General features: G+C 44.1%; 2 protein-coding genes across 3 annotated transcripts in view; one reads left to right on the plus strand and one right to left on the minus strand.

Annotated features, from left to right (window-relative positions):
• Positions 1-8: 8 nt before the first annotated feature.
• Positions 9-2,201, minus strand: LOC135982499 (general transcription factor II-I repeat domain-containing protein 2A-like). Its single transcript, XM_065589480.1, has one exon. The coding sequence runs from the start codon at positions 2,019-2,021 to the stop codon at positions 213-215; it is 1,809 nt and encodes a 602-aa protein (XP_065445552.1). The 5' UTR covers positions 2,022-2,201; the 3' UTR covers positions 9-212.
• A 12,647-nt stretch (positions 2,202-14,848) lies between these two features.
• KCNK2 (potassium two pore domain channel subfamily K member 2) overlaps positions 14,849-27,360 on the plus strand; it is a 214,177-nt gene continuing 201,665 nt past the window's right edge. Inside the window, exons 1-2 of one of the 2 annotated variants that reach the window (XM_065589481.1) lie at positions 14,849-15,226; positions 19,655-19,811. The gene's annotated coding sequence lies outside the window, so the exon portion shown is untranslated. Of the gene's footprint in view, positions 15,227-19,654; positions 19,812-27,360 lie in introns of those variants that run through there. The other variant, XM_065589482.1, reaches the window with a different exon arrangement.

Genomic DNA, 27,360 nt, shown 5'->3' on the forward strand with positions numbered 1-27,360 from the left:
TAATATGAACCAAAATACAGGATATCATTCCAAAATAAATACATTTCAACTTAAAATATTTTGCTCTTCATAAAAAAATATCCTGTCAATACAATACATTCAAAATCTGTACATGCTGGAATATTAAAAAATCTGAAAATATAAATAAAAAATTGAATTTAAAGCAAAAGTATAATCATAACAAATCATAACATTCCATTTTCTTGTCCTATTTAGTCAGAGCCTGATACTTGGAGTCTTTTCTTTGCAACAAGTTCGTTTATGTTTGGGGTTAGGTTCTGTGTTGTGAAGATTCTCAGGATCGATTGCAGGTGTTCATCAGTGAGGCGACTCCTGTGTGACGTTTTGTTAATTTTCATCACAGAGAACAGCTGCTCGCACAGATATGTGCTGCCAAACATGGACAGGATTCGAGCCGCATGTTGGCGGAGCTGCGGCATCGCTTCAGGAATGAAGCGAGTGAACTGTGCTGGCCCCGCAGTGTCGTACTTTGCCTTCAGTGTCCCGTTACATTGCAGTTCTATCAGCTCCATCTGCATTTCTACAGGTGCGGTTTCCACATCGACTGCAAATGGGTTGCGAAGCAGCTCGAAGTTACTTTTCTGTGCCTCAAAGTCACTGAAGCGCCGTGCGAACTCAGTGCGCAGCGCGCTGAGTTTTTCAGCAAAGGTGGCATTTGGGAAAACTGTGGCACTTTCTTGGTTCCGTATTACTTGGCAACAGGGAAAGTGAGACAAGTTGCATTGGTGCATTTGTGTCTCCCATAAGCGCAGCTTCACTTGAAATGCCTTCACTGCATCATGCATATCGGTTATTATGTGCTCCCGTCCCTGGAGTTGAAGGTTTAAAGCGCTAAGATGCGACGTTATGTCAGCCAGGAACGCCAACTCACATTTCCACTTTTCATCCCGCAGAACTGTGCAGTCTTTCCCCTTACTGTCCATGAACTGGCAGATTTCCTCTCGCAGCTCAAAGTGTCTTTTGAGAACTTTTCCCCGACTTAGCCACCGGACCTCCGTATGATATGGCATATCGCCAAACTCGCTATCTATTTCCCGCAGAAAAGACTGGAATTGGCGGTGATTTAAACCGTGGGCTCTGATAAAGTTGACGGTTTGTGTTACAGTGTTCATCACATGATCCATTTTTAGGACTTTAGCACTCAGCGATTCCTGGTGTATGATGCAGTGATACACTGTCAACTCACCGGCACAGTTCTCCTCCCGCATCTTTGAGCGCATCCTTCCCACCAGTCCATTTTTTTCACCACACATAGCAGGTGCGCCATCTGTTGTAAGTCCAACGAGTTTTTCCCACGGCAGTTTCATGTCAGTTACACTTTGAAATACATTTCCAAAGATGTCTTCTCCTTTCGTTGTCCCGTGCATCGATTTAATGTCCAGTATTTCCTCTGTTACGCACAAATTGGAATCCACACCACGGATAAATATCGCCAGCTGTGCAGTGTCAGTCGCGTCAGTAGTTTCATCCACGGCAAGGGAGTATGCAACAAAATCTTTTGCTCTTTCAATCAACTGTGTTTTCAAATCAGTCGCCATCTCACAAACCCGATTAGCAACAGTGTTTCTGCTGAGGCTTACATTTGCAAACGCTCGCGTTTTATCTGGACAAAGGACGTCGCACACTTTCATCATACAATTCTTTACGAATTCCCCCTCGGTAAACGGCCGTCCTGATTTGGCGATCTCTTCGGCCACAATGAAACTTGCTTTCACAGCAGCTTCACTTTGTGATTTTGCTTTGGTGAAAAACGTCTGCTGGGATGTCAAATTCTTCTTCAACTCCTCTACCTTTTGTAGCTTCTGTCCTGCGCTCAGGTTTTTGAATTTGTTCTCATGTTTCGTCTCGTAGTGCCGTCTTAGGTTATACTCCTTCATTACAGCGATATTACTCCCGCAAAGGAGACACACTGGTTTACCTGCAATTTCAGTAAACATATACTCATTCTCCCACCGGCTTTGAAAGCCTCGGTTTTCAGAATCAATTTTTCTCTTGGCCATTGTTGGGGTCTAGCTTTGATTTGAGATTAGCGTTGTATACATCAACAGACCGCGAACTTGAACCGCGGCTTGCCGTTGGCGGCAATTGCACTGCATCATGGGATTTGTAGTGTGTGTTATTGGGGCGTCATATCACAGGGCCATTAAAAACAGATATATAAAACGATTTTGTGGGCCGGATATAATTGTATGGCGGGCCGGATGTGGCCCGCGGGCCTTGAGTTTGACACATGTGCTTTAAGGTAAGGCATTTTGCAGGCAAAACACTTCAGACTGCATTCATTAACAAAGAATACGGCCCCCTCCTGGGCAAGTAAGAGCAAAGAATAAATAGGTGTATGCTATCACTTCTAATGGCCAGGAACCTGCTGCCTGAACATTACCGAAGTTATTACACCTCTACCTCGATATAACACTGTCCTCGGGAGCCAAAAAATCTTACTGCGTTATAGGTGAAACCGCGTTATATCGGACTTTCTTTGATCCACTGGAGTGCACAGCCTTCCCTCCCCCCCGGAGCGCTGCTTTACCACGTTATATCCAAATTCGTGTTATATCGGGTCGCGTTATATCAGGGTAGAGGTGTATTTTAAATTCCTTAAAGACAGTATTTGGACTGCTAAGAGTCATCCCAATTTCAATTGCCTAAAAGTTTTCTTATTACATCCTTTGCACACTCCCTGTGATGTTTCAGTACTTATCGGTACCTAGATTATTGATTGATTGACTGTACTGTAGTAGCGCCTAGAAACCACAAGTGAGATCAGGGCCTCTTTGTGCTAGGCACTGCCTAGTGAGACACAGTCCCTCACCTGAAGACCTTACAATTTAAACAGCCAAGACTGGCAGAGGGTGGGAGAAAGGATGTAGATGCCAGGGTGACTAGTGCACGGAAATATGGATGTAAATAACTGCTTTGCCATCCCTTCCACTGAAGGGCGGAGTCTCTCTCTCTCTCTCTCTCTCTCTCTCTCTCTCTCTCTCTTTCTCTGGCACAATGATTATTTTAAATTATTTATCCATAGAGGAATAGTTAATATGCCAGAGAGAGACTCTGTAGTCCAGGGTTTAGGGCACCCACTTGGGGGAGGAGGGAGTAGGAGACCAGGGTCCAGTCACTCTTCAACAAGAGAGACTGAGGGAGCCCCACATTTGCCTCTTCTGTAGCTCAGTGGTTATAGTAGCTTCCAGAGAGGTGGGAGACCCCTGTTCACATCCTTTCTCCTCCTCTAGCTGGAAGGGTAGACTTAAACCTGGGTCTCTCATATCCCAGACAAGTACCCAAACCATGGGGCTAAACATAAGGTATGTGTCAGCTCCTCCAGCCAGCTTTCAAACAGCACCTGACCTTGTAGGCAGCCTCTGAACACATTTGCTGGATCAGGCCACACGACTTAAGCAGCTGAATGCTTCTCTTCCCCCAGTCTGTGAATTGCTCTGGGGCTTAGGCAAGAGATAGGCAGCCAGAGGCCTAGGAGGCCGCAGTGTGCATACTCAGAGGCAGAAACATAGGTGCCTATGGAGCTTTTACACTGAAAACTTAGGTGCCAAATAAGTTTAGGTGCATACAGAGTTGAGAGGGAGTTTTGTGGATTGCAGTGGAGCCAAAACTGGGACTTAGCGGCATCTTCTGTGGATCTGGGCCTACCTGTTGGTCCAATGACTCACCAGGGGATTTAAGGAAGAAGGGCTGAGAGATGTAAGAGAAAAGACTTCTAGGCAACTGCTTTGTTTTTGTGTAGCTCATGAGTTTCTGTGTTTGAACCATAAATTGGGCCCTGAGGCAAGGGCTGGAGATGGACTCAGGCATGGCACTGGTTCTTTCCTGAGATGGTAAGTGTGACATTCCCCTCTCGTATTATCCAGACTGGTGATTTGCTAGGTCACTACAATACTTAACTCTGGGAGCCAGCCTTACCCTGCTCTGCTGTGAGAACCCCCACTCCTGGGCTGTTCACGCACAGCCTCTGGCATGTAAGCTGCTCCTTGGATTGTACAACCAAATGACACTAGCCAATATCTCTGGTCCCAGACACAACCCTAGGAACCTCCGTCTTGCAGTGTCCAATTATGCCAGCTGGACGCTGCAAGCTTATATGAGTTCATCAATTTAACGAAGAAATTGATATTTACCAGGCTTGTTATCCCAAGGGAACCTCTGACATGCTTCAAACCAAACGCACTGCTTCAGGTAGAATAAACAAACAAATTTATTAACTATAAAGGTAGATTTTAAGTGATTCTAAGTCAAAGCATAACAAGTCAGATTTGGTCAAATGAAATGAAAGCAAAACGCATTCTGAGCTGATCTTAACACTTTCAATGTCCTTACAAACTTAGGGCATATCTACACTTGCAAAGTTACAGCACCAGCAGGTACAGCGCCACTCAGAGAGCGCCAAAGAAAAACCGCTGTTGCGTGTTCACACTGACAGCTGCCTGCGCAATGGCATGTTCACACTTGAAGTGCTATTCGGAGCGGTGCTCTCTGGGCAGTTATCTCACAGAGCACCTCTTTCTATTTTGCTGCTAAGACTTGTGGGAAGGCAGAAGAGGTCACGGGGCATCCTGGGTCCTGTCCCAATGCCCCGTGATGCATTGCTTCACATCCCAGCAATCCCTGTGCTTCCGTCCGCATTTGGCGCCATCTTTCAACGATTTGTGTACTGCGTGCCCTGCCCTGCCTGTTTCTGGCTGCAGGAATGGATCCTGAGCTGTTAACAAAAATGCTGTTTGCACTGACCAACATGTCACGAGTGGCAGTAAAGTTATTCCTTAAACTACAAAGGCAAAAGGAGTGCAGCTATGGTCCCGCCCCCGTCCCTCCTGCGACAGCACAGTCACGTGGAAAGGTTACCGTTACTGGGGCAAGAAACAAAGCAGCTCTGCCGAGGAACCTGTGGGAGTGGATTGCCCAGTATCTCCACAAGAGTTTCCTGGAGATCTCTGAGGGAGATTCACGTGAAGTGAGGGCATGTATCAACAGCCTGTTCTGCCACTCAAACTAGGCATGAAATGGGAGACAAGCCTGCTTTCTGCAACCCTCCTGCCCCCAACAACTCGCTTCAGCAATTCCCAAAATCAGATCCACTTACCAGGGGCCTCCTCTCCTGTTTGCGCTTCCCCTAAATCTGACTGCTGTGACTGGCTAGGCGCCTCTGGGGCAGAAAAGAGCTCCTGACTGCATGCATCTCTGGCCTCCGAGTCATCCTCTGCCTCTGGTACCCCCTCCCCATCTTCATCCAAGATTGCCTCCTCCTGGCTCGGTCCACTCTCGACTGGCAACAAAGCCAATGAAGTATCCACAGGGGACTTAACAATGGAGGTGGGGTCACCACCGAGTATCACGTCCAGCTCTTTGTAGAACCGGCAGCTCGTGGGCTGCCTCCCGAGCCTTGTAATAGGCATTCCGCAGTTCCTTCACTTTGACCCTGCACTGCAATGTGTCCTGGTCATGGCCCTTTTCTATCATGCATCTAGAAATCTGTCCATAGGTATCATAATTCTGACAGCTGGAGCGCAGCTGTGACTGCACTGCCTCCTCTCCCCAAATGCCAATGCGTTCCAGCAGCTCAGCATTGCTCCAAGCGGGGGATCGCCTGGTGCGTGGAGCAGGCATGGCCACCTGGAAAGATGCGCTGAGACCACTGCACACATCACCGAGCAAACAGGAAGGGGACTTTCAAATTTGCAAAGGAATGTATGGGGTGGGGGCTGACTGTTGGTCATCTGAGGGCAGGGCAGTAGAGTTCAAACCGATGGCCAGAGATGTGAGAACAGGCATTGTGGGACACCTCCTGGAGGCCAATCACAGTGCTGTAATCACCACGGTGTCTACACTGGCACCAGAGCGCTGTAGCCATGGCGCAGAAAGCACTATGCCTCTTGTCGAGGTAGTTTTTTTTAGAGTGCTGCATCTGCGTAGTTTCTGCGCACTAAGTGGCTTGGCAGTGTGTGCACCTCAGGCATTACAACACTCAAAGCTGCTTTACTGCGCACAAACTTGCCAGTGTAGATGGGGCCTAGATGCTTGCCACCACAGCTGGCTGGTTGCCCTTCAGCCAGGCTCTCCCCTTTGATCAGCGCTTCAGTCGCTTGGTGGTGATGTCTGTAGATGTAGGTGGAAGAGAGAGAGAGAGCATGGCAAATGTGTCTCCCTTTTATTACGTCCTTTCTTCCCTCTTGGCTTTGCCCCACCCCACCCCTTCAGAGTCAAGTGAGCATTACCGCATCACAGTTCCAAACTGACCAAAGGAAGGGGGGTGACTCCCTCGAGAGTCTAACAGATTCTTTTGTTGCTGCCTAGGTCAGCACCCTTTGTTCCTGTGAGGCTGGGCTGGGTTTGTCCCATCCACGCCCTGATGAGGTGTGAATTGCCCCTCTGCTTCTGGAGAGTTTTTGTCTGGGCTTGCTTTAAGCCATGAGGATACATTTTCAGCCTCATAACTATATACATGAAATTATAACCTATAACATCACTATAACCAGGGCTTTGGAGCGGAGCTCGGAGCTGGAGCAATTCAAAAATTTGATGGCTCCAAATCCCTGACTATAACATCATTGTAACAATTACTATAATATCACTATAACAACCATGCTCACTGCATCATGAGCCTTCCGAAGACACCCAACATGACAAACTTTGCATTGGATACCACACAATCATTTTATAAAGATGAACATGGGGGTGCTGGCTGTTCCCCTGAAGTACAGAGTGCCACAGTAAGATAGCCCACCAACTTCTGAGAACTCTTTGCTCTGCTGTGCCAGTGAAAGGGAGTTTCGTTTGGGTATAACTTACACTGGGAATTAGTCTTGCCTCCTAGGGATTTAGCACCAGTTTCAGACATCAGCATAGCTGCACCAGTGCAATCCCTTGCTGTAGGAAAGGCAAAGATGTGGTTTGCCTTTGGTGCAGTTTACCCCTGCTTGCAACCAGTATAAGTTCTATTGGTGTAGCTTGGTTCATCCTCACCATGGGTTGGTTTTTAATGCAACAACATCAGTGGCTGAAACTGGGGGTCATTCCCATGAAATAAAAGTCAAAACAAATCCACTTAGCAGCAGCTAAATGCAATAGCAGATATCAATATTCTTTACTGATGTTTCCTCTACAACCCTAGATACCATTGGGATAGTATAAATGTTCTTGTTGAACTTAATGATATTTACTGGAAAACAACAAAGTAGAAGATTAAAAAGGAAATAAAATCCAAAAAGTTTGAAGGATGTGGAGAAAGGTTGCTTAATATGAGGATTACTCATTACTGTTCTCTACTCTTTTCTGTGACTTTACATAGATCTATACTCTCTCCACTTATTTCTTCCCAGTTCAGCACTGGTATGGTAAGGCATATACTTCTCCTTCTTATATCACAATATCAGAATGACATTGTCAATGAGATCAAAAAGAAAAAAGTGAAATGGGACAAGTAATCCATTTTCAAGATGAGTTCGGTTTTATTCGGTAAGGAGTCATCAAACTTCTCTGTTTCTGATTAATGCTGAGATACAATCTATTGCTCTTTGCAGAGGTGTTCAATAAGGGTCCTGAACTACAAAATGTATTTTCATAGATCATTTTATTTTTATATTCTATTATTTATTATTATTACTCCTATTATTGCTACTTTTCTATGTTTAAACCAGGGGACTGTAAATCACATTGAGGTATCGGTGTGGTACATTAAAGGTGACAGTCTTGAACATAGCATCCTCTCCGGATACAGCAGATCACATTTGAAACCTGCTGGTTCACAGTAGTTGGGAAGGAGCAAGTCATACAGGGTCTTCTGGAAGCAACAGAAGCACAGAAAAAAATAACAGGTACATGGTTGCAGGGGAGAAAAAAATGACAGCAGCTTTTTTTTTTTTTTTTAATTAATGCTGCTTCAATGGCATCCTTTGCACTTGTCCAGGCTGCCATGAAGCTTACTACAGTACATTAACCATGATCCTTCTCCACTGTACCACTGGGTCCTCTAGTGCTCTGTACGAATGGCTTTTTTTAAATAGATACTGGTGCTGGATAATTGACTTAAGATATCAAAAAGTAAAAGCAATGTCTGCTACCATGTAGACCTACAGGATCTGTTCTGCCAGAAACAAGGGAACATAAAGCCAGTCAATTTGGCTGGCTCAGAATTCTCACGAGTAGGGGAATCTCTGGGCAGCACAAAGCCAACATAGCAACTCTAGCTATCCACTCTTACAGGCCCCAGCTTAGGGGTGGGGAGGGGACATGGCCAGAGCATCTCTATGCCAGAGCAGTCCACTGGAGCTAGCCCCAGGCACAATTTGGAGAATCAGGGAGCTGTGAAGGGAGTGCAAAGCCCCTTTGTGAGCATTTCTTGGCCAGACCCAAGAATTGGACTTTATAACTTTAAACACTATGAAAGTTTTGGCCCCCCTCCCTTTGGTGACATATGCTGACAATGAAACAATAGGAACATATGCGAATTGCCATACTGTATTCAACCCTAGGATCTATCTAGTCTAGAATCCTGTCTCCAACAATGGCCAGTGTAGTGAGCCGGTGTGGCACCCCTCCGTCTCTGATAGGGCCGAGCTTCCTCCAACCCCAGCATGGGCGGAGCCACCGGGTCCGGGGCCCGCCCCTCCAAGGTCACGGCCCCAACCCGGAAGTACAAAAGCCCACCGGCAGAACTCAGTGAGACCCAGACCACCAGAGAGAGCAGACGTCCTGGGCCGAGCTCCCGCTTGGGAGACAGCCGCAGGCCGCGAGCCACCCCCCCCCCCGCACTGGCCGAGCCTGCCCCACGCCAGCTACCCCGAGGGGGACTGGCCGAGCCTGCCCCGCGCCAGCTACCCCGAGGGGGAGAGCTGCCGGACCTGCCCCCAAGCCCCGCACCGGAGGAACCGATGCTGCCGGACTGGCCCGAGCCCGGCGTTGCCAACGAGGTAGGCCCCGAGGGGGAACACGGAAGTAGCCCGGGGGTAACCGACCCCGGTCAGGCTGCAGAGGCCTGTGAGCCGATGTCAGTGTGTTTCGGTCAGGATACCCCACTGACCAGCAGCGTCAGTAACCGCTGCTAGGGCCCCGGGCTGGAACGCAGTGGAGTGGGTGGGCCTGCGTTCCCCCCTGCCACCCCTGCTTACGGGTGGCAGGCTTCCCCCTCATCCAACACTCAGGTGTAGGAGCCTGGGCTTACCTTAGTTGATTGTTGCTCAGCCCCTGCACCAAAAGGGTCTGAGCTCCTGAACTGCTTGTTTGCTCAGCCCCTGCATCCAAGGGCCTGAGCTGTGACTGTTTGTGCCCTGCCCTGATCCAGGGCCTGGACCTGCTTAAACTGCTGATTAGCGCTCAGCCCCTGCCTAAGGGCCTGAGCTCCCTGAACTGTGGGCCGCTCAGCCCCTGTGTAAAAGGACCTGAGCTTGGACTGTCTGCGCTATAGTGAGCCGGTGTGGCACCCCTCCGTCTCAAAGGGTAGAGCCCCGGCGCGACCCGACTACAGCCAGTAATTCAGAGGAAGGTGTAAGAAACCTGAAGTAGGCAGAGATGTAGATAATCTGCCCTCCCCCCCCATTTTAGATCTCCTCCTCATTCTCTCTAGATTGACTTAAATCCTGAAGAATGAGGTTTTATATTCTTTGCAAACTTTTTGTTATAATTAATTATGAAACAGTGCATACAGGCACATCGGTCTTTTGCCTAAATATCAGGGATACAATAAAAAGGATGTCATCCTAATAATACATCAGTATATTTTTGTACAATCGATTATTAACAATTACTTCAGTAGTTGTCTTGAAAACACTTCAATTACCTTAAATAGCTAAGTAACATTACCTTGGCATTAGCAATATTTCCCAAGTGTTCCTTTTAGTAACTACTGTACCAGGAATGCTTCAAATAGCTGACACTACATTATCTAATTATCTAATGCACAACTGGGAAGTTTTAAGGAGAGTCGCTGATATCTAAATTACTAGGAAAAAATTTAAGACAATTTATAGTTAATCTAAAGTTACATGGTCAAGAGATGGGGGAGGAACTGAAGCAGAATAGATATCAATTACAATCTCTGTTTTATCTAATTGGACTTGTCTAAACAGATACTATGGGGGAAATCATGGTATAGAGCAGGTTCTCAGTCCACTTGAAAATTGCTGAGGGTCTCAGCAGGCCACTTAATGATTTTTCCAAATGTTGTTTGTACTGTTTGCTAACTCTTGTAAAGTGCTTTGGATAAAAGCTCTATATAAAAAGACCTTAATCATAAACTTTTTTTGTTCTACAAATAAAAGCACAGGAGTACTTGTGGCACCTTAGAGACTAACACATTTATTTGAACATAAGGATGCAAAGACATGGGCTGTATGTAGCCTACGAAAGCTTATGCTCAAATAAATGTGTTTGTCTCTAAGGTGCCACAAGTACTCCTGTTCTTTTTGCGGATACAGACTAACACGGCTGTTACTCTGAAATAAAAGCACACAACTCATATTTTATTATCCGTAGGCTTACCTTTTTAATGTGATGGATGTGCCCCCTCTCCCGCAGCACGGCAGCCCCCAAATTGGGGCTGAGAAGGAGGGGGAGTCTCTCCCTCTCTCCCCTGCCGTGGCAGCCCCCGAGCTGGGGCTGGGGGGGAGTCTCTCCCTCTCTCCTCCACCACAGCAGCTACAGAGCTGAGGCTGGGAAGGAGGGCTGTCTCTCCCTGGCAGCCTCAGCCCTGGAGCTGGGGAAAGTCACCTCTTTCTCTGGCCACCACAGCCCTGCATGTCCCAAATTCCCCCCCCCTATCCCCTATTCCCCCCCCCCCCAAGGCCACCACCTCACCTTACATGTGCATCTTGTTGGGTCCAGACACCTAATTAGTGGAGCCATGCCTGCGTGGCTCCACTAGTTAGGTGGGTCAGCCCTTCATTCTTTCCTGTGCGGCCACCCAGACGCGCACCTTAGAGGGAGCAGACCACAGTTTGAGAACCTCTGATATAGAGCCTCATCCTCTAGTCATTTAGCACAGAAGTTATGATGATTTCAATTAGAATTCATTCCATGTGCAGCATGATGGGGCCAAACAGTAGTGAATGGCTCTTAGACACTATAAGATCTTTGAGGCAAGGACTATCTGTCCTGTGTTTGCAAAGCGCCCTGCACAACAGGGTTCTGGTTTGACTGGGGCTCCTAGGAGCTGCAGTAACACAAATAAATAATAATTACAATGTGTTGAAAGAATGACTGGCACTAATGTCTAGTAGCCCCATTGTGAATTATCAGTGTAAACTCCTACTGAAATTAGCTAAACAGGAGTTGAGGGGACTCAGCAACTCATAGAATAAGACTCTTGGTAAATCTCCACTAGGCACCTATCTGCCTCTTTAGGCACCTAAATACTCTTGAAAATCTGGCCTTAGGTGAACAAATATGATTAAATAATCCAAGTTGTGGTATCACTTCATTTATTTTGACAGGTGCAGTTTAGTTTTACAGTAACTATTAAAGATTTCTCATAGTATATTAGTAAAAAAGACTACCATATTTTTGTTTAAAAAGTCATCTTAGTTATATGAGACATCACTCTGCTATTAAAAATGACCTGAGAACTGGGGTAAGACCACCACATTATTTGTGAGAATTATCAAATAGGCAGTTTAGCAAAGTGATAATTCGTTAAGTTCTACTGTATTGACATGGCTAACAAAACTTATTTCCCTGAGAGAGTTGGCCTCTTCTTTTTGTTGGCTTTTACTTCTTGGCAACTGAGAAAAAGTCCATAAAACTCTAGTATAATTACAGCAATTTAAATCTGCTGCATGAAGAGACTATATTTTATCAGGAATATAGGAGTATACAAGAACAGACCAACGGTCCACCTAATCCAGAATCTTGTCTGCAATAATGGCCAGTTACTTCAGAAGAAGTTGAAGTTATGGAATAATTTGTCCATAGGTGTAGTGTCTTCCTTATCTCTCTTTAATTATAATTGGTTTATGCCTTGGAGTATGAGGGTTTCTCTCTCTTCCAAAACTCTTAAGAGTGAAATCCTGGCACAATGAAGTAAATGGCAAAACTCCTATTGACTTCAGTAGAGCCAGGATTTCACTCTTAGTTATTTATTTTTCAACCATCGCTATTGCAAATCAAGGTGAAATCCTGGCCACACTGATAAGAGGTTTGCTATTTGCTTCACTGAAGCCAGGATTTCACTCAGTGCACAAATCTCCCAGTACAGTGGATAGGAGTCCTGCACAAGAAGGGTTTGCAGAACTGTGTATGTAGAGCCATCTCCGCAGTGTAAATCTGTGTGGTTCCACTGACTTCATTGGAGCTATGATGCTTTAGACCAGCTGAGGTTCTGGGCCATTCATTTGCAATCCTGGACATCAACTGCAAACAATGGAAGGTTTATGCTAAACTACAAAATGGTCACAATTTATTAGATTTTATCTTCTTCTTTAACCTTCTACCAGTTAAATTTTGGATTTGAAATCTGTTTTTCTTTCATAGCTCTAGAGGTCTTGAGGTTCAACCAGAAGCTACTCAAAATCATATGCAGTGGAAGTTCATTTCTGGGATGCTAATTGCTGTTTTAACATTAGATACAGAATAATCTTGGCAGTATTTAGCCCTGAAAGCAAAATGTTTGGAGCTTTCAATTATGGGCCCAATCCTACAAGGTCCAGATTTTTTTTTTCCCTGTGAAAAATTTTACACTGACATTTTTTCTTCAAAAGACCTTGGGTTTTAGTTGCAAAACCTAACATTTATTGTCCTTTGACAACTGAATGGTTTTTGATTTGAGAGTGGGATGAGGCATGGCTCCACCTTCAACTTATCCCTTCTGAGGCCACTGCCAGCAGCATTAGTCAACTACCCTATCTCCTCCTTCCCCTTGCCCTTATCCCCAGCAGAAAGTGATGAAATAGTGTTGCTGTTTGCACAGGTAGAAGGAACTTTGTGTTGTCCTCTTCAGTTCATCCATGACAGAGCAGCCATGTTCAGTCTCAATGCTTAGGCCTGGATTTGAACATCTCCAGAGTTCAGGAGTGTTCAGATGTGGAGCTTTAATTTGTTCCTTTGTAGAGATAAACTGGGAAACTCAGATATGGTTCCAAAAATGTTTGACTTTGATTTGGGCTCATTCTATTCCATTTGGGTCCTACTATGTTTGTAGGCCCATCTATATTATAGTAAGAATCCCTTTTCAAGTGAAATCTCTCTGCTCTAGGTCCACAGAAGGGACTTAGACTCAGTGCTGCAATGCCTAACTTTTAGGTGTCCTGCTGCCTTGTGAAATCCACAGAACTGAGTTAGGCAACCTGGCTCCCTATACAACACACGGGGAGGGGTAGGCACCTAAGAATGGAATGCCCAAAAGCACAAAACCTGAGTAGATATCCGTCTAAGCCAGCCAAAAGGAAACGCCAAGGAGAGGGATGTGGCCTAAGAGCCATTCCGCAAAGAGTTAGGTGCCCAACAGGAAGTGCCTCCCTCTACTGAAGATTCATGGCCATGAACCCTCTCCTGGATTTAGGAGCCTAAGCCAGGTCAGTCCCTTCTCACAAGACAAATGAGGTACTGTCCCCTTTTCTCAATAGCCCAGGGGTTAGAGCACTCCAGCAGTCTATGGGAGACCCTAGTTCAAATCCATCCTCTGTCTCCTATAGAGTAGGGACTTGAACAATGAGCTCCTATGTCCCAGGTGAATAATCGACCCACCAACCTATAGGGTATGCTGATGTACAGTACTCTTAATCTTTCCTGTTGGAGCTGTTCTACTTTTTATAAAATAATTAACTATGCATTGGAGCAGGGACCTGAACCCAGGCCTTCCCCCCCAACCTCTCTAACCACCAGGCTATAAAATCATTTTAACAGATGCTCTCTGGCCCTATGACAATTTAATTAGTTATACACAGTGGAACAGATCCAACTGAAGAGATTGCCTGAGCAAGACCAACCACAGTGCTGGGGTTAGGGCATTCCCACGGGAGATGGGAAACCTGGGTTCACATCCCTGCTTGACATCAGGAAGAGGAATGATTTGAAGGTAGATCTACCACACCCTAGGTCAGTATTAACCACTGTGCTATTGAAGGGGGTAACAACATCCTTCTCTGGGTGTGTGTTTTTTGGGGTGGAGGCTCCAATCCAGAATGTGCCCTGAGAACACTTACGGGATGGATTGGACCTTGTAGGTGAGAGAGCCGGGGGGAGGGGGATTCTAGTTTGATTCTTACTCTGGCTTACCTGTGAGCTGGGCATTCAGTAGCATGATGGAGGCAGCGGTGTGCATGCCCACCCGGAGAAATACATGCACTGGGGGCCTTTACTGGTATAAATTTAGGCAACTAGGGAATTAAGGCACCTGTAAGATTAGGCAGCACCAGAGCATGGGTTTTGAGCATCTAAATTTTGGATGCAGATGTTTAACATGGCAGTTAGACTCCTAAATCCCTCTGGGGTCCAGCTCTGGCTCTTTTTCACCCTCCATATTTTGCAGCTCAATTGATGTACTAATCTGAAGGCCAGCATCCAACCTACATGAAAGTAGAAAGCCCCCAAACCCGATGAAACTAAACAACCACCTGTCCGGAGACTTTTTTTTGTTTTTGTGCGCAGTGAAATTCAGCTGCTGAAAAACCTGAGGCGCTTTGGGCAGAGCCAGAAACCCCTCGCCCCAGGGGAGCGGCTCCTAGGTCGATCCTGCCCCTACAGATCCCACTAGGCATTGAAGATCGACTGACTGAACACAGCTCCCAGTCAGACCATCGAGAACCCCGCGGGGGACTCAAATCCCTGCTCCTCCCCACCCCCGGTATTTCTCTCTCCCCCTTTATAGCTAAAGCGAGGACGCCTCACTCTGCGCCCACCCGCCCGTGTCCGGCAGGGCAGCCCCGGCGCCCTGGTTACCTGCGGGAGCCGCGCCGGCTGCTGCCGTGGCTCAGTGCCCCTGCCCCGGGGAGCGCCGCGATCGGCTCTGGGGTGTCCCTTCACCCCCTCGCGGGCGGAGGAAATGTGCCGGGGCCTTGGGAAGGGCCAGTCAGTCGCGTGATTACCCCCATAACAACGGGAACCAGGGGCCAGTCGCCCGGGGAGCAATGAGCGGCTCTGGGCCAGCGGGACCCGCCTGGAAACCAAGCGAGAGCGGGTCAGCCGGGGTGCGCCTCTCCCGGAGTTTTGGGAACTGCCAAGTCGTCCTGGGCCAGGAGGGGGCTGCACCCAGGGCCAGCACCAGGTAAAGCTGATGCAGAAATACAGATGGGGTTTTGCAGACCTGTCCCACTCTGACCCCCAAACCTCTCTGTCCCTGGAGAAGTTCAGGGCTGCCCAAGGTGGGGCAGTGTGCCTCGCGCCCCATGTTAGAGAGGGTTTCCCTACTGAGTGGCATTATGACAGGGACACAGCACCCAACCTCAGCCACATGAAATGTTAGGAGGTCTGACAATAAGTCAGTGGCATCACCAAAAATGTTGGTGTAAAATGGGTGCAGAAGATGTCACTGGCACCTCCAGAATTTCCATGCACATCTCCAATTTATAGGATTATTTTCCCTGCTATGAGATTTCACATCCCCTCAGAGCATCTAATAAATAATACCGTATTTTATTTCAAAGCAGTAGTGTTTAGAGAGTATTTTAAAAGCTTTTTACATTGTCTATTTATAGATTGTTCTTTTCTATTTTTAGACTTGAGTCTGGGATTTCTACAGCAAAGGTTAGAGAAATATGTCTGGGTGTGGCTGATTAACAAGAAACCAATTTTTATTTATAGAGCACTTCTTCTGTGAAAGAGGTCTCCAAGTGCTGTTAAAATGTGATAAGTACAGCTTGAGTAATAAAAAGTGTCAGTCCACCACCAGATTAAAAATTTAGAACGCTACAGTGGCTTTAAAACTGATAATAGAAATAATGTTCTTGACATCCAGGGCTATAGCTTCAGTGAACTATAGCAAAAGCCTTAGTGCCAAAGGTTTAATATTAGAGGAGGATAAAATAACCAGGAACTGCACATTTAGACTCAAGACAATCATATATTTATACACTTTCTAACAGGTTTCTTTTTCAAATAGTTATGACAAATACACCCCAGAAATATAATGTTGGGGATGGAATTGGAGGGGAGGGAAATGATTACAGCCTACCAGAAAGAAAAGAATAGCAGAAAAAATGATAATGTCTATACTGGCAGAATAATACATTAGTGATTATAGTAAATCATATGTGAGCCATCAACTAACAATCATAATCAGCTGTTTAACTGTCAATAGCTGGTCTTCCAAATGAGTTTAGAAACAGGCTTTATTGTAGGAGCTCATTAGTGGTAATCATTTTGAGGGCAAGACCTTACTAAAGGTATAGTCTCCTTTTGTTTAGTAGATTAAATTCTCATTGTAGACATATAATTGAGGCAGCAGCTAGGCCTTAGAGGGATATGCTCCATCATCAGAGTCCAGTGTGTACATCTCAGAAAAGTGACTGAAGCATAAGCCAGGCTTGTTGTGAATTGAGACATTCCTGGAGGACCTGCTGGGGTCTGCTATACTCCTAAAGCATGCTTATCCAGACCCCCCTATCTCCTGCCTTTCAGATTATGTAGCTCCAAAAGTAAGTGTTAGTAACTCTAGATAATCATATGGGAACTGAAAAATCCCCAATGGGAGGAGTAAGTACAGAAAACAATGTTAGCTAAAACTGCCCAGCTATCAAGTATAGGTAAAATGTGTAGCATATGTGACTGCATACACCTCCCCACCTTGAGTCAGCAGACATTAAACCTTGGAACTACAAGGCACAGCCCTTAATCACTTGACTGAAAGAAGTAGCTCTATTTGCTGTTAGTAGGAACAGATGCTTAGCCTCAGGGATCTAGCCACTACAAGGGAACACAGCACAACGAGCTAGTGAGTTACACCTGCTATTTGGCAGGGGCTATGGATGTACACTCTGTGTATGACAAATAATGCTTGTTGTTACTTGGGTGCATTCAAAACCACTGAAACATACATAGTATGCACCAATGAAGTGTATAAACTGCAGAGCAGAAGTTATTGTAGGGCAAGATTAATTTATGAGTTTTCTGTAGAAAGTTCAATAGTATTCTAGTATCCCATATTGCAGTTACCCTGACTCCTCTCCAGTTCCGGCACCATCATTTCAGACTTTGGCTGAGATGGCCCAAGCAACGTGTCTATGATAAATCACAAGTGTTATGGCTTAGTGTTGCCTTGTTGTTTTGCACTAAAATGTTCCCCACTCTTCTAGCAGTAATTTATAATCTGTATCAGTCATGGGAACATGGCTCACTAGGAAGAGGGCTGGATACCTGCATTTGGCAAAAGGGACAAATTCTACCTTTTGGTAGTAAATATGGATAGAGAGTTTATCTTGGGGCTTATTGCCATGGGAAACACCCACTTTTCTCCTTCTGTGATCAAGGAGCAAGTCTCAGTGAGACTTTCATTCAAATGTTCTTGTTCTTTGTTTCAAGGATCATTGAAAAACCTTCTCCCAACTCTATGTACCATGTTTTCATAGTGTGTATTATGTCCCTCTCTGGTGGCTGGACTACATAGAGAATAAGAGCCTATGATTTCTGTCTGTTAAAGGAGCTATTTTTTTAGTTGAAGTGGTAGAAGTACAGAGATGAAGGTTCTACATTCCAACCCTGTTGGTGACCTATCCTAGAGGTTGTTACAGCTATTCCCAGCAAAAAAATTGTTATCCGTTGTTTATAGCCAACTTTTGGTTTTGAAATATGTAAATTGTTACCAAATACATTTTAATTAGGGAGGCAGTATGGTTTTGTGTGAGACTCAGGAGACTTGTGTTCTGTACCCAGTTCTGTCACTGGCCTGCTCTGTGACCTTATGCAAGTCACTTTGCCTCTCCCTGCCTCAGTTTTCTCATCTATAAAATGGAAATAATCATACTGACCTCTTTAGTAGATCACTTTAAGAGCCCCTCCTCCAGCACTTGCTGAAGATGAAACAAGGTGGCCAGCCTTTGTCTGTTCCCAATATTATAACGAATACTTAAATAGTCTAAAGTCTGCAACTAACTTTGGAAGGGAGGAATCTGATCCTGGAAAGATCTCAGTTTATGTACAGCATCAGTCACCTGAATAGTGAGCACTACAGAGAGAATAGTGAGCACTGTAGAACGTTGGCACATGCAGAAGTCAAATAGTATTCATGCAGCTTTTCCTTATTTAAAAAAAAAAACATGGTAGTCTAGCTGTATGACAAACACTTTGTAGTTTAGACCACAAATTTATTCTGTCTAGAACAGACACACCCTTGAACCTTAATCTAGGAAATTTCTGAAAGAAAATGAGCATACATGAGATAGTTTGAATGGAAGAAGACAGAGAAGCACTAAATATTACTGCAAGAGTTTCTCCTTCAAAGACATGGAAATATGGGGCGGCTCAAGGCAGCAGCACAGCAAGCGTGTGCTTGGGGGGCGGCCTGCCAGTCGCTGTGAGGGTAGCAGTCAGGCTGCATTTGGCGGCATGCCTGCGGGAGGTCCGCCGGTCCTGCGGATTCGGCGGCACTTCGGAATCAGCATGACCAGCGGACCACCCGCAGATGTGCCGCCAAAAGCCGCCTGACTGCCGTGCTTGGGGCGGCAAAAACCATAGAGCCGCCCCTGATGGAAACTGTGCTGATTCATCCTAAGTAGGAGAGTATTGAAAACTTGAGTGCTTTATTCACTAGATTTAATAAGAATAACTGCACAAATGGGAGGTAGAACTCTGCTCCTAGTGGTGGTAGCTTCTCTGATTCTATATTCAGTAGAACCTGCCTAGCAGAAAATTATTTAGCAGTATCTGTGTATGTGTATTTAAAACTAATAGTGAGCTGGAAATGTTGAGTGATATGGGACCATATTTGCTGCTCTTTTCAAGTGAGGTTTCAGTTTTAAAATCAATGGTACAATGTCGTCCCTGGTCTTTAAAAACCGGTTTTAATTTCAATGCATGTTAGTGTGAGATTTTTGGGGTTATCCTGTTAAGAAAAAATTCCAGCAGAAACTGATCATGTTTAATTAATATATTGATTTACTAGGTAACATAACTTAAAAAATAGAAACAACTAATATGTATGTATAACCATACAGAATTTATATCAGGAGAAGTTCCATGCTAGCTTTGGGAAATCTTGTGTTTTTAATATCTTCCAGTAACTTCACTTAAAATCTAAGCACATTTCAAATTGAAAAGATGTGTTTTCCCTTAACTAAAAGCCTACACATTCAACAAGAGAGCCAATCATTAAGTTAGGTTCTTATTAGCTTGCACATCATCACAGGTGATAAAGTTTCAGCAAGTTATGGAATTATCACACATGACATAGTTCTGTCAATAATAGAAAACAGAGATGTAGCTCACTCTTCCTGAGTTGTTTTGGTTCTGCAGGAATGCAAAGTAAAAAAGTGTTTTTGTTACAGAAGTCAGCAGATGCAACTCTGAATTCACACAGGGAACAGATGCGATCAGTAAAAAGATACAATGGGTCACTTTTCAGAGTAGTACTGCAGTTTAAGACAAACTTGCATAGATCCTAACTGTCTATTCAAAGGAAGGCTGTTCTCAGACATACTAACACTCTTTAAGCCTCCTAAAACCTTTTATAGTCCTTAAACACTCCCTTTTCTCCCATCAGCCATTGCATCAATTGCAGAGAAGGAAAAATACCATTAACACCTGATGTGGCAGAAATGGTGGTGTTCTGAAGAGCTGCCATTACAAATGCTTCCCTTGAGAGCCAAACTCTCAGCTGCAGAAGATCTCTGGTCTGAAACAGGCTTCTTTGTGAACAGGTAAGCACAGAGACTTTTATTCCCCTTTAAGTTAGTGGAAAAGGCTTTTACCCCTGTTGTATTTAATTCAGAGTCTCCCTTTCTCTCCTTATACTTGCAATCCTGGAGGGGGGGACTAAAGCTGTGTTGAGAGAGTAATTTGATAAGAAAAGGAGATTCAGAAGGTTGAACAGAGTATGGATGGGCAGCCTCAGAAAGGGAAATAGAGAAATCTAGGAACTCCTCAATCTCCCTTAGACTTAGTTTCTACTGTTGGTGCTGGTCAACATAGCCACAACCTTGCCTATAGTTCCACTCTGACATAACTAAGCAACAAGACCTCTGATTGCATTTTATTTTGCAGAAGTCAGGTCATGCCAGTGCCCGTCAAGATGCTGGCTTCTAAATGAAGTATCTCTAACATGTTAAAGAACTTCTTCTAATTTTAAGATGGAAATATAATTCTTCTTTCCAGAGTGGCTTAAAAATGGTAATCACTGTTTGTTTTTTGTTTTAGAAGTAGTTCATATTAAATAGCTTTGTATTTTGAAGCGTAAGAGAAAACAAAAGTTTTGCATTCAATTATAGTGACATTTCAGCTATGTTGTTTTTTGCCCTCCATTTTAATACAGCTCCAGCAGGAGAAAATACAAAGAGCAACAATAAAAACATTGGTCTGGTCCTGCAATGCTTACTCAAGTGAGTAGTCCCACTTACTTCAGTTGGGCTACTCACAGAAGGGTTGCAGAATTGAGTGTTTAATCAACTGTTTAAAAATTAGACTTAAACATTTAGTAGAACTCAAAAGGAGACCCAGAAAAATTCAACATTGTTGCACTTTACAAGAGACACAGCGACTAAACAAACATGGTTGAATGATCTAGTGGCAGCAGGAGACCTGCTAATGCAAATACTTAGTGGAGTGACTCATAAAAATAAACCAAAAGAAAAACATTAATCAGCTTGCTTTTTTAAAAACTTAATATCTTAAAAGCCCAAGCAGATCAGCACTAAGGAATGTCTTCAAGCAGAACAGCAAGCACAAACTTTGAACACAGTTTACACATATTAGCTGTGTTTTTGTGTTTGTTATCCTGTACTTGAATGTGGCATATCCAGGAGATTTCACCATAGAGCTGAAAGTAAAATAACATTTCTTGTTAAAACACAAATAAAACTTTTTGTTAAACTTGCAAGAGGCGAAAAGATCGGAAGTGCTTGCCTAGCTGTCTGTCTCTACTGTGCTCCTCATCATCATGGTATATAGTGGCTATTCTAGACTGGGATTGTAAACTTTTAGGGGCAGGGATTGTTTTCTTGGTTTGTTTATACAGTGCCTAGCACAACAAGCTGTGATCCTTGCCTGGGGCTCTTAGGTGCTACCACAATGCAAACAGAGTAAAACAAATATTGAGAATAACATTTTAAATGCAATTGCATTGCAAAACCTATTTAGAAGTTCTAGGACCCCATTCTCAGAAGTGCTTAGTGCCTCCAGCCCCAACTGAAATAAATGGGAACTATGAGGACTCAACGCTTTTGAAAAACAGATCAGTAATGTATCAATAGGAATCCATTATTCCCATGTGTGTGTCTCTCTCTCTCTTTTCCCCCTTTGTTTTCAGTGGATTGTATTATCATAAACTAAATGTATTCCAATGCCTATTTAGCTTGCTATGCAAGCTAACTCTTTACCACTCTAGGAAAGTGTTAAATAAACCCTACTACTTTTAAATCTTCCTTCCTAGGAACAGTGATCACAGGATTTGAACCAACTAACTAAAGTCCTGATTCTGTAAGCAGCTGTGCTAGTGAAGAGTCCATTGACTTCAGGGTGGCTCTGTGAAGACATGAGATTGGGGAGTGATGTATGTAAATCCAACTGCTTGCAGGATAGGAGCTTAAAAAAGCTTTTGTCTGTAGTCAATGCATGCATTGACACCCAACTATTACCTAGGCATGAAACACTTTTGTTAAGGAAATCTCTAAATGAACAAGGTTTAGCCTTTGCAAGCGAATGGACAGTGTGCCAATACTTGGGCCAACACATGAAAATTAAGGAGTGCTCAGCACCTTGCAGGACTGAACTTGGCATAAAGATTGCAGGATTGGGGCTACTACTTTTTAAACTAAAACTAGCATAAACCACATCACGTAAAATCTGTAGTGGTATTACACACAAGAACCAACATAAGTTCATCTGCCCTGGTTACTTTACTTACATTTGTTTACTTACCCCTAAAATAGGCCTTAATGACATGATTAGAGTCATTCCTTTTATTGAAATGGTAGCAGGAACGTCTGTTCCTTTGTCTCTTGTCTAATACATAAATAGCATGATTTGATTCTTGCAATCCTTAATTTCTGGCTGCAATAAACTGTTGGAGCAACATGTTTCCAAAATACATGTTTCCAGCCACTGGAAGGAAGTCTATTTTGCTATTATCTTTATCATTAATTTGCAATAATCATCCAGAAACTCAGACCGGCAGGAAGGATAAAAATATAGAGACAAGCCTTAAATAGCTTGTTGACAGATAGCACTGGAAATATATTTAACATCAATTTCTGCTACAATGACCACCTGCTTCTATATGGCATCATATTTCTTAAGCTGGTATGGTACAGAACATGTCCTGAAGGGCAAATCTTGCCCCGTGCTCCACAGGAACCAATGTGGAACCCAACACTGCACTGGGCAGAGGGGAGAGAGGATTTGTGGAGCCTGAACTCTAAAAAGCATTTACTCAGACAACAGTGTTGGTGACTCCTCCTCTATCTGGATTCACCCGCCCACCATTGTCCCCTGATGGAGCAGAAGCACTGGAGTTTAGTAGGCTCTGCAGTAGCAATCATGGAGTGGCTCTGCTACTACAGTACTCTGGAATCTGGGGAAGAGAATGGCTTCTTCCCAGTCCCAGAGAAGCCCCCTATGCCAAGTCTGGCAACACAGGCTTGGCATGGGGTAGAGGAGAATTTTAACTCATATAGGCAGGGAACCAGGGTCTTATTTGAGCACAGCTGTCCTATGTTCAGGGCTGTACATATCTATAGTGCTATATAAGTAGTAGTATTTATTGGCTTAGTTGTAGAGATGGGTGAAAGCAACAATGGTTTTGCAGGATAGGGTTTTACCTTTGCAAACCAAACCCAGAGCTGGTTTGGATTCAGGTCTAACTTTATCCAAGCCCTCAAAGATCAGAGGGAAGGTGAGCAGCATGGTTCAGCTAGATAGCTATGGTTTGGGCCCACCTGTAAATTTATTCCATACCTAAGTAGAGCAGTTATCAACTGAATTGTAAGTGTAGTATTAACAATGTTGATTATCTACGTAATTGGCCATTTTGTTGACCCATTTTGAACATAAAAGTGGCCATACTGGGCTGGAATCCTGTCTCTGGCAGTGGTTGGTATCAGATGCTTTAGAGGGAATGAACCGAACAGGGCAATTTCAAGTGATCAATCCTATGTTGTCGAATTCCAGCTTCTGACATTTGAAGGTTTATGGAAACCCTTGACAAACTTGGCTAATAGCAAGTTCATGGAGGATAGGTCCATTAATTATCAAATACTTTTTTGAACCCCGTTACACTTTTGGCTTTCACATCCCCTGCCAATGAGTTCACAAGGTGACTATGAAGAAGTACTTCAGTTTGTTTTACACCTGTTGCCTGTTAATTTCATTGGGTGACCCCTAGTTCTTGTGTTATATGATGAAATGGTAACTAATACTTCCCTATGAAGAAAGTGAATAGCATTCATAATTTTACAAACCTCTATCATATCCCACCTTAGTCATCTCTTTTCTAAGCTGAACAGTCCCAGTCTTTTTAATCTTTCCTCATATGGAAACTTCCATACCCATAATCACTTTTGTTGCCCTTCTCTGCACCTTTTCAAATTCTAATATCTTTTTTTGAGATGTGGTGACCAGAACTGCATGCAGTACTTAAGGTGTGGGTGTACCATGGATTTATACAGTGGAATTATATTTTCTGGTTTATTATCGATCCCCTTCCTAATGGTTTCTAACATTGTTAGCTTTTTAGACTACTGCAGAGCATTGAGCAGATGTTTTCAGAGAACTATCCATGATGATGCCAAGATTTCTTTCTTGAGTGGTAACAGCTAATTTAGATTCCTTCATTTTGTATATATAATTGGAATTGTTTTCAACATCGAATTTCATCTGCCATTTTGTCACCCAGTTTTGTGAGATCTTTGTAACTTTTCAGTCAGCTTTGGATTTACCTATCTGGAGTAATTTTGTATCCTCTGCAAACTTTGCCACCTCACTGTTCACTCCTTATTCCAGATCAGTTATGAATATGTTGAACAGCACTGTCCCAGTACAGAACTTTGGAGGACCCCATTGTTTGTTTCTTTCCATGGTGAAAACTGACCACTTATTCCTACCTTTTTGGTTTTTGTCTTTTTTAACCAGCTCTGTATCCATGAGAGGACCTCTCCTCTTATTCCATGAATCCTTACTTTGCTTAAGAGCCTTTGGTGAGGGACTTTGTCAAAGGCTCTCTGAAATAACCAATGTCAAAATATTCACAACAAATCCTCCTTTTGAATGCACATAGGTGATTCCCACTGGGAATGACATGCATAGACATCTGAGAGCAGTATTTTATTCTAATTGCTGTTGGACTTATTACAATGGCACATACCATTACAGTGCCATTCTATTTATTACTTTGTAACATCATGCTGTCCATATCATTACTAGGGACCCTCTTCATAGGGCTCTGTAATAGGCTTGGCTATTCCTTCTGGCAATGAGGAGGAAGAGTTAGAAGCCCGTGATTTGTCTGATTCCTCCTATAATAACCTTAAATGTCATGCACATAACCCTATGACTCCTTCTGGAAACTGATAACTTACTGTGCGTAAAAACATAAGAGTGGCTGTACTGGGTCAGACCAATGGTCCATCTAGCCCAGTATCCGGTCTTCCAACAGTGGCCAATGCCAAGTGCCCCAGAGGGAATGAACAGAACAGGTAATCATAGAATATCAGGGTTGGAAGGGACCTCAGGAGGTCATAGAGTCCAACCCCCTGCTCAAAGCAGGACCAATCCCCAACTAATCATCCCAGCCAGGGCTTTGTCAAGCCTGACCTTAAAAACTTCTAAGGAAGATGATTCCACCACCTCCCTAGGTAACCCATTCCAGTGCTTCACCACCCTCCATGTGAACATTTTTTTTTCCTAATAGCCAACCTAAAGCTCCCCCCCTTCAACTTGAGACCATTACTTCTTGTTCTGTCATCTGCTACCACAGAAAACAGTCTAGATCCATCCTCTTTGGAACCCCCTTTCAGGTAGTTGAAAGCAGCTATCAAATCCACCCCTCATTCTTTTCTGCAGACTAAACAATCCTAGTTCCCTCAGCCTCTCCTCATAAGTCATGTGCTCCAGCCCCCTAATCATTTTTTGTTGCCCTCCGCTGGACTCTTTCCAATTTTTCCACATCCGCCTTGTAGTGTGGGGCCCAAAACTGGACACAGTACTCCAGATGAGGCCTCACCAATGCAGAATAGAGGGGAATGATCACGTCCCTCGATCTGTGGGATCGAGTAAGTGCCCTTACTTATACAGCCCAAAATGCCGTTGGCCTTCTTGGCAACAAGGGCACACTGTTGACTCATATCCAGCTTCTCGCCCACTGTAACCCCTAGGTCCTTTTCTGCAAAACTGCTGCCTAGCCACTCGGTCCCTAGTCTGTAGCAGGGCATGGGATTCTTCCTCTTGCACCAGAGAATGCAGGTAATTCAGGGAGAGATTGTTGTCATGACTTTTGTTTACCACAATAGCTTAATTTTAGCTCTTTAGCTGATATGACTTGCATTGGAACTTTTGTTGACTAACACACCACTTATTTATTATTTGGCATATGAAGTCCGGTCAAGCCAAGCCACAGCATTCTTATCAACGATGTTCAAGGCACAAAGACCAGTATGTGTCATGGTTTGTAGCTGCCCACATCGACATAGTCTCTATCTCTAAATGCCACTGAAGTTCCGCTGCAGCACAAATTCCATGACCGGTATGAAACTGGTTCAGAAGGCTCCATTGCGTTTACAGTAAATAAAACCTGGATTGATGTTGAGTGGGGTTCGAGATGAGATAATTATTTGTCACTTTCTCTGCAGACCATGACTCTCACCACACATCCTTTACCATAAATCCCTTACCCAGTAAATTTATCCACAACAGGTGGTATGAGGGCAGATGGCCATGTGGTGGATTAAACAAGTCTCGAATTAACAGTAGACGTGGCATATTGTACAACTTCGTCATGAACTTTGATACACTTTCCTCTCTGAACACTAGGTGGAGCAATATTGCAGAGAACCAGTAACCATGGTAGAGGAGTAGATTTAAGTATGCCTGAAATAATACACAGGGTGCAATTAAATTGTATGGCGATCATCTTTGTGTGAGATGAGCAAGCCCATACTGGAGTTTGATACTCCACTACCAAGTAATAGAGTGTCAAGGCTGAAGTGTGTAACATTTGGGCATTGGTCCTTCAATGTCATTCTGGCCAGTCTTCCATGCAGGTTGTTGCACATTTTTGACTTTAGTCGCTGTCTTTGTAAGATGGTCATGATATGTGAGCATTCTAGCTAACATGACACCTCGATAAACCGGATGTGAATCATGCTTTATTCGCTGACTACTGAGAACTATATGCAGATCTCTGCCTGCTTGTGCATGATGTAAGAGGAAAAATACTCAACCTAGTCTTACTTTCACTTGATATCAGGCACCACTGATGACAATAATCTGCCATAACTACCATATCTGCATTCAGGGCACTCTCAAGTATGTCCAAAGGAGTGTGACTGAGTACCAAGGTATATGTTGTCTGCATAAACAAACTGGTGGGACCTGGTATGTGGTAGGTCATTCGACTATAAGTTGAATAACATTGGAGAGAATGCCTCCTTGTTGGAGGCCATTCTTCTGGTGCTTTTAAGCACTTGTTCTATCACCAATATATGCACAGAAATGGTGATTTCTCAGAAACAGAGCCATTGCACATACTAACCAACTTGACATAGTTGTAGACAATTTCATCAAAAGGCCTGTGTGCCAAACCATATTGTATGCCATGGTCAGGACAAGGAAAACTGAACCAATGCCAGCCCTTGATCACATGTACTATGACTGCAGTGAAAACCGGCTTCCTCTGATGCCAGCATGCCTTCCACAGATGGTGAAATTCTTTGCAAAATCAGATGCTTGAGCACCTTAAAGCAGATGCTTAGAAGTGAAACTGGTCTGTAGCTAGAAGGCAAGTGTGGATCTTTCCCGGGTTTCAGCAAGGCAATGACCTTCACTTGGTGCCAGATTCTAGGCAGTCTGGATTCACGCAGAACTCTGACGAGCCATTCCTGAGCGCAAGGACCCAGATGTCTCATGAATTCATGAGACAACTGTATCATATCCAGGAGCTGTTCCCATTTTTAAATCATTCAGTCCTTTATCCAATTCCAGACTAGTGAATGGCTCAATCTTATTATCTGCTGGATTACTCCTTAGGAAACACTGCCACTT

Source organism: Chrysemys picta, chromosome 3 (assembly GCF_011386835.1).
Source record: "Chrysemys picta bellii isolate R12L10 chromosome 3, ASM1138683v2, whole genome shotgun sequence".
In the NCBI taxonomy this organism is placed as follows: domain Eukaryota; kingdom Metazoa; phylum Chordata; order Testudines; family Emydidae; genus Chrysemys; species Chrysemys picta.

Excerpts from the sequence above, each read along its gene's own strand:
- LOC135982499 (XM_065589480.1), bottom strand. The coding sequence starts at position 2,021 with ATGGCCAAGAGAAAAATTGATTCTGAAAACCGAGGCTTTCAAAGCCGG.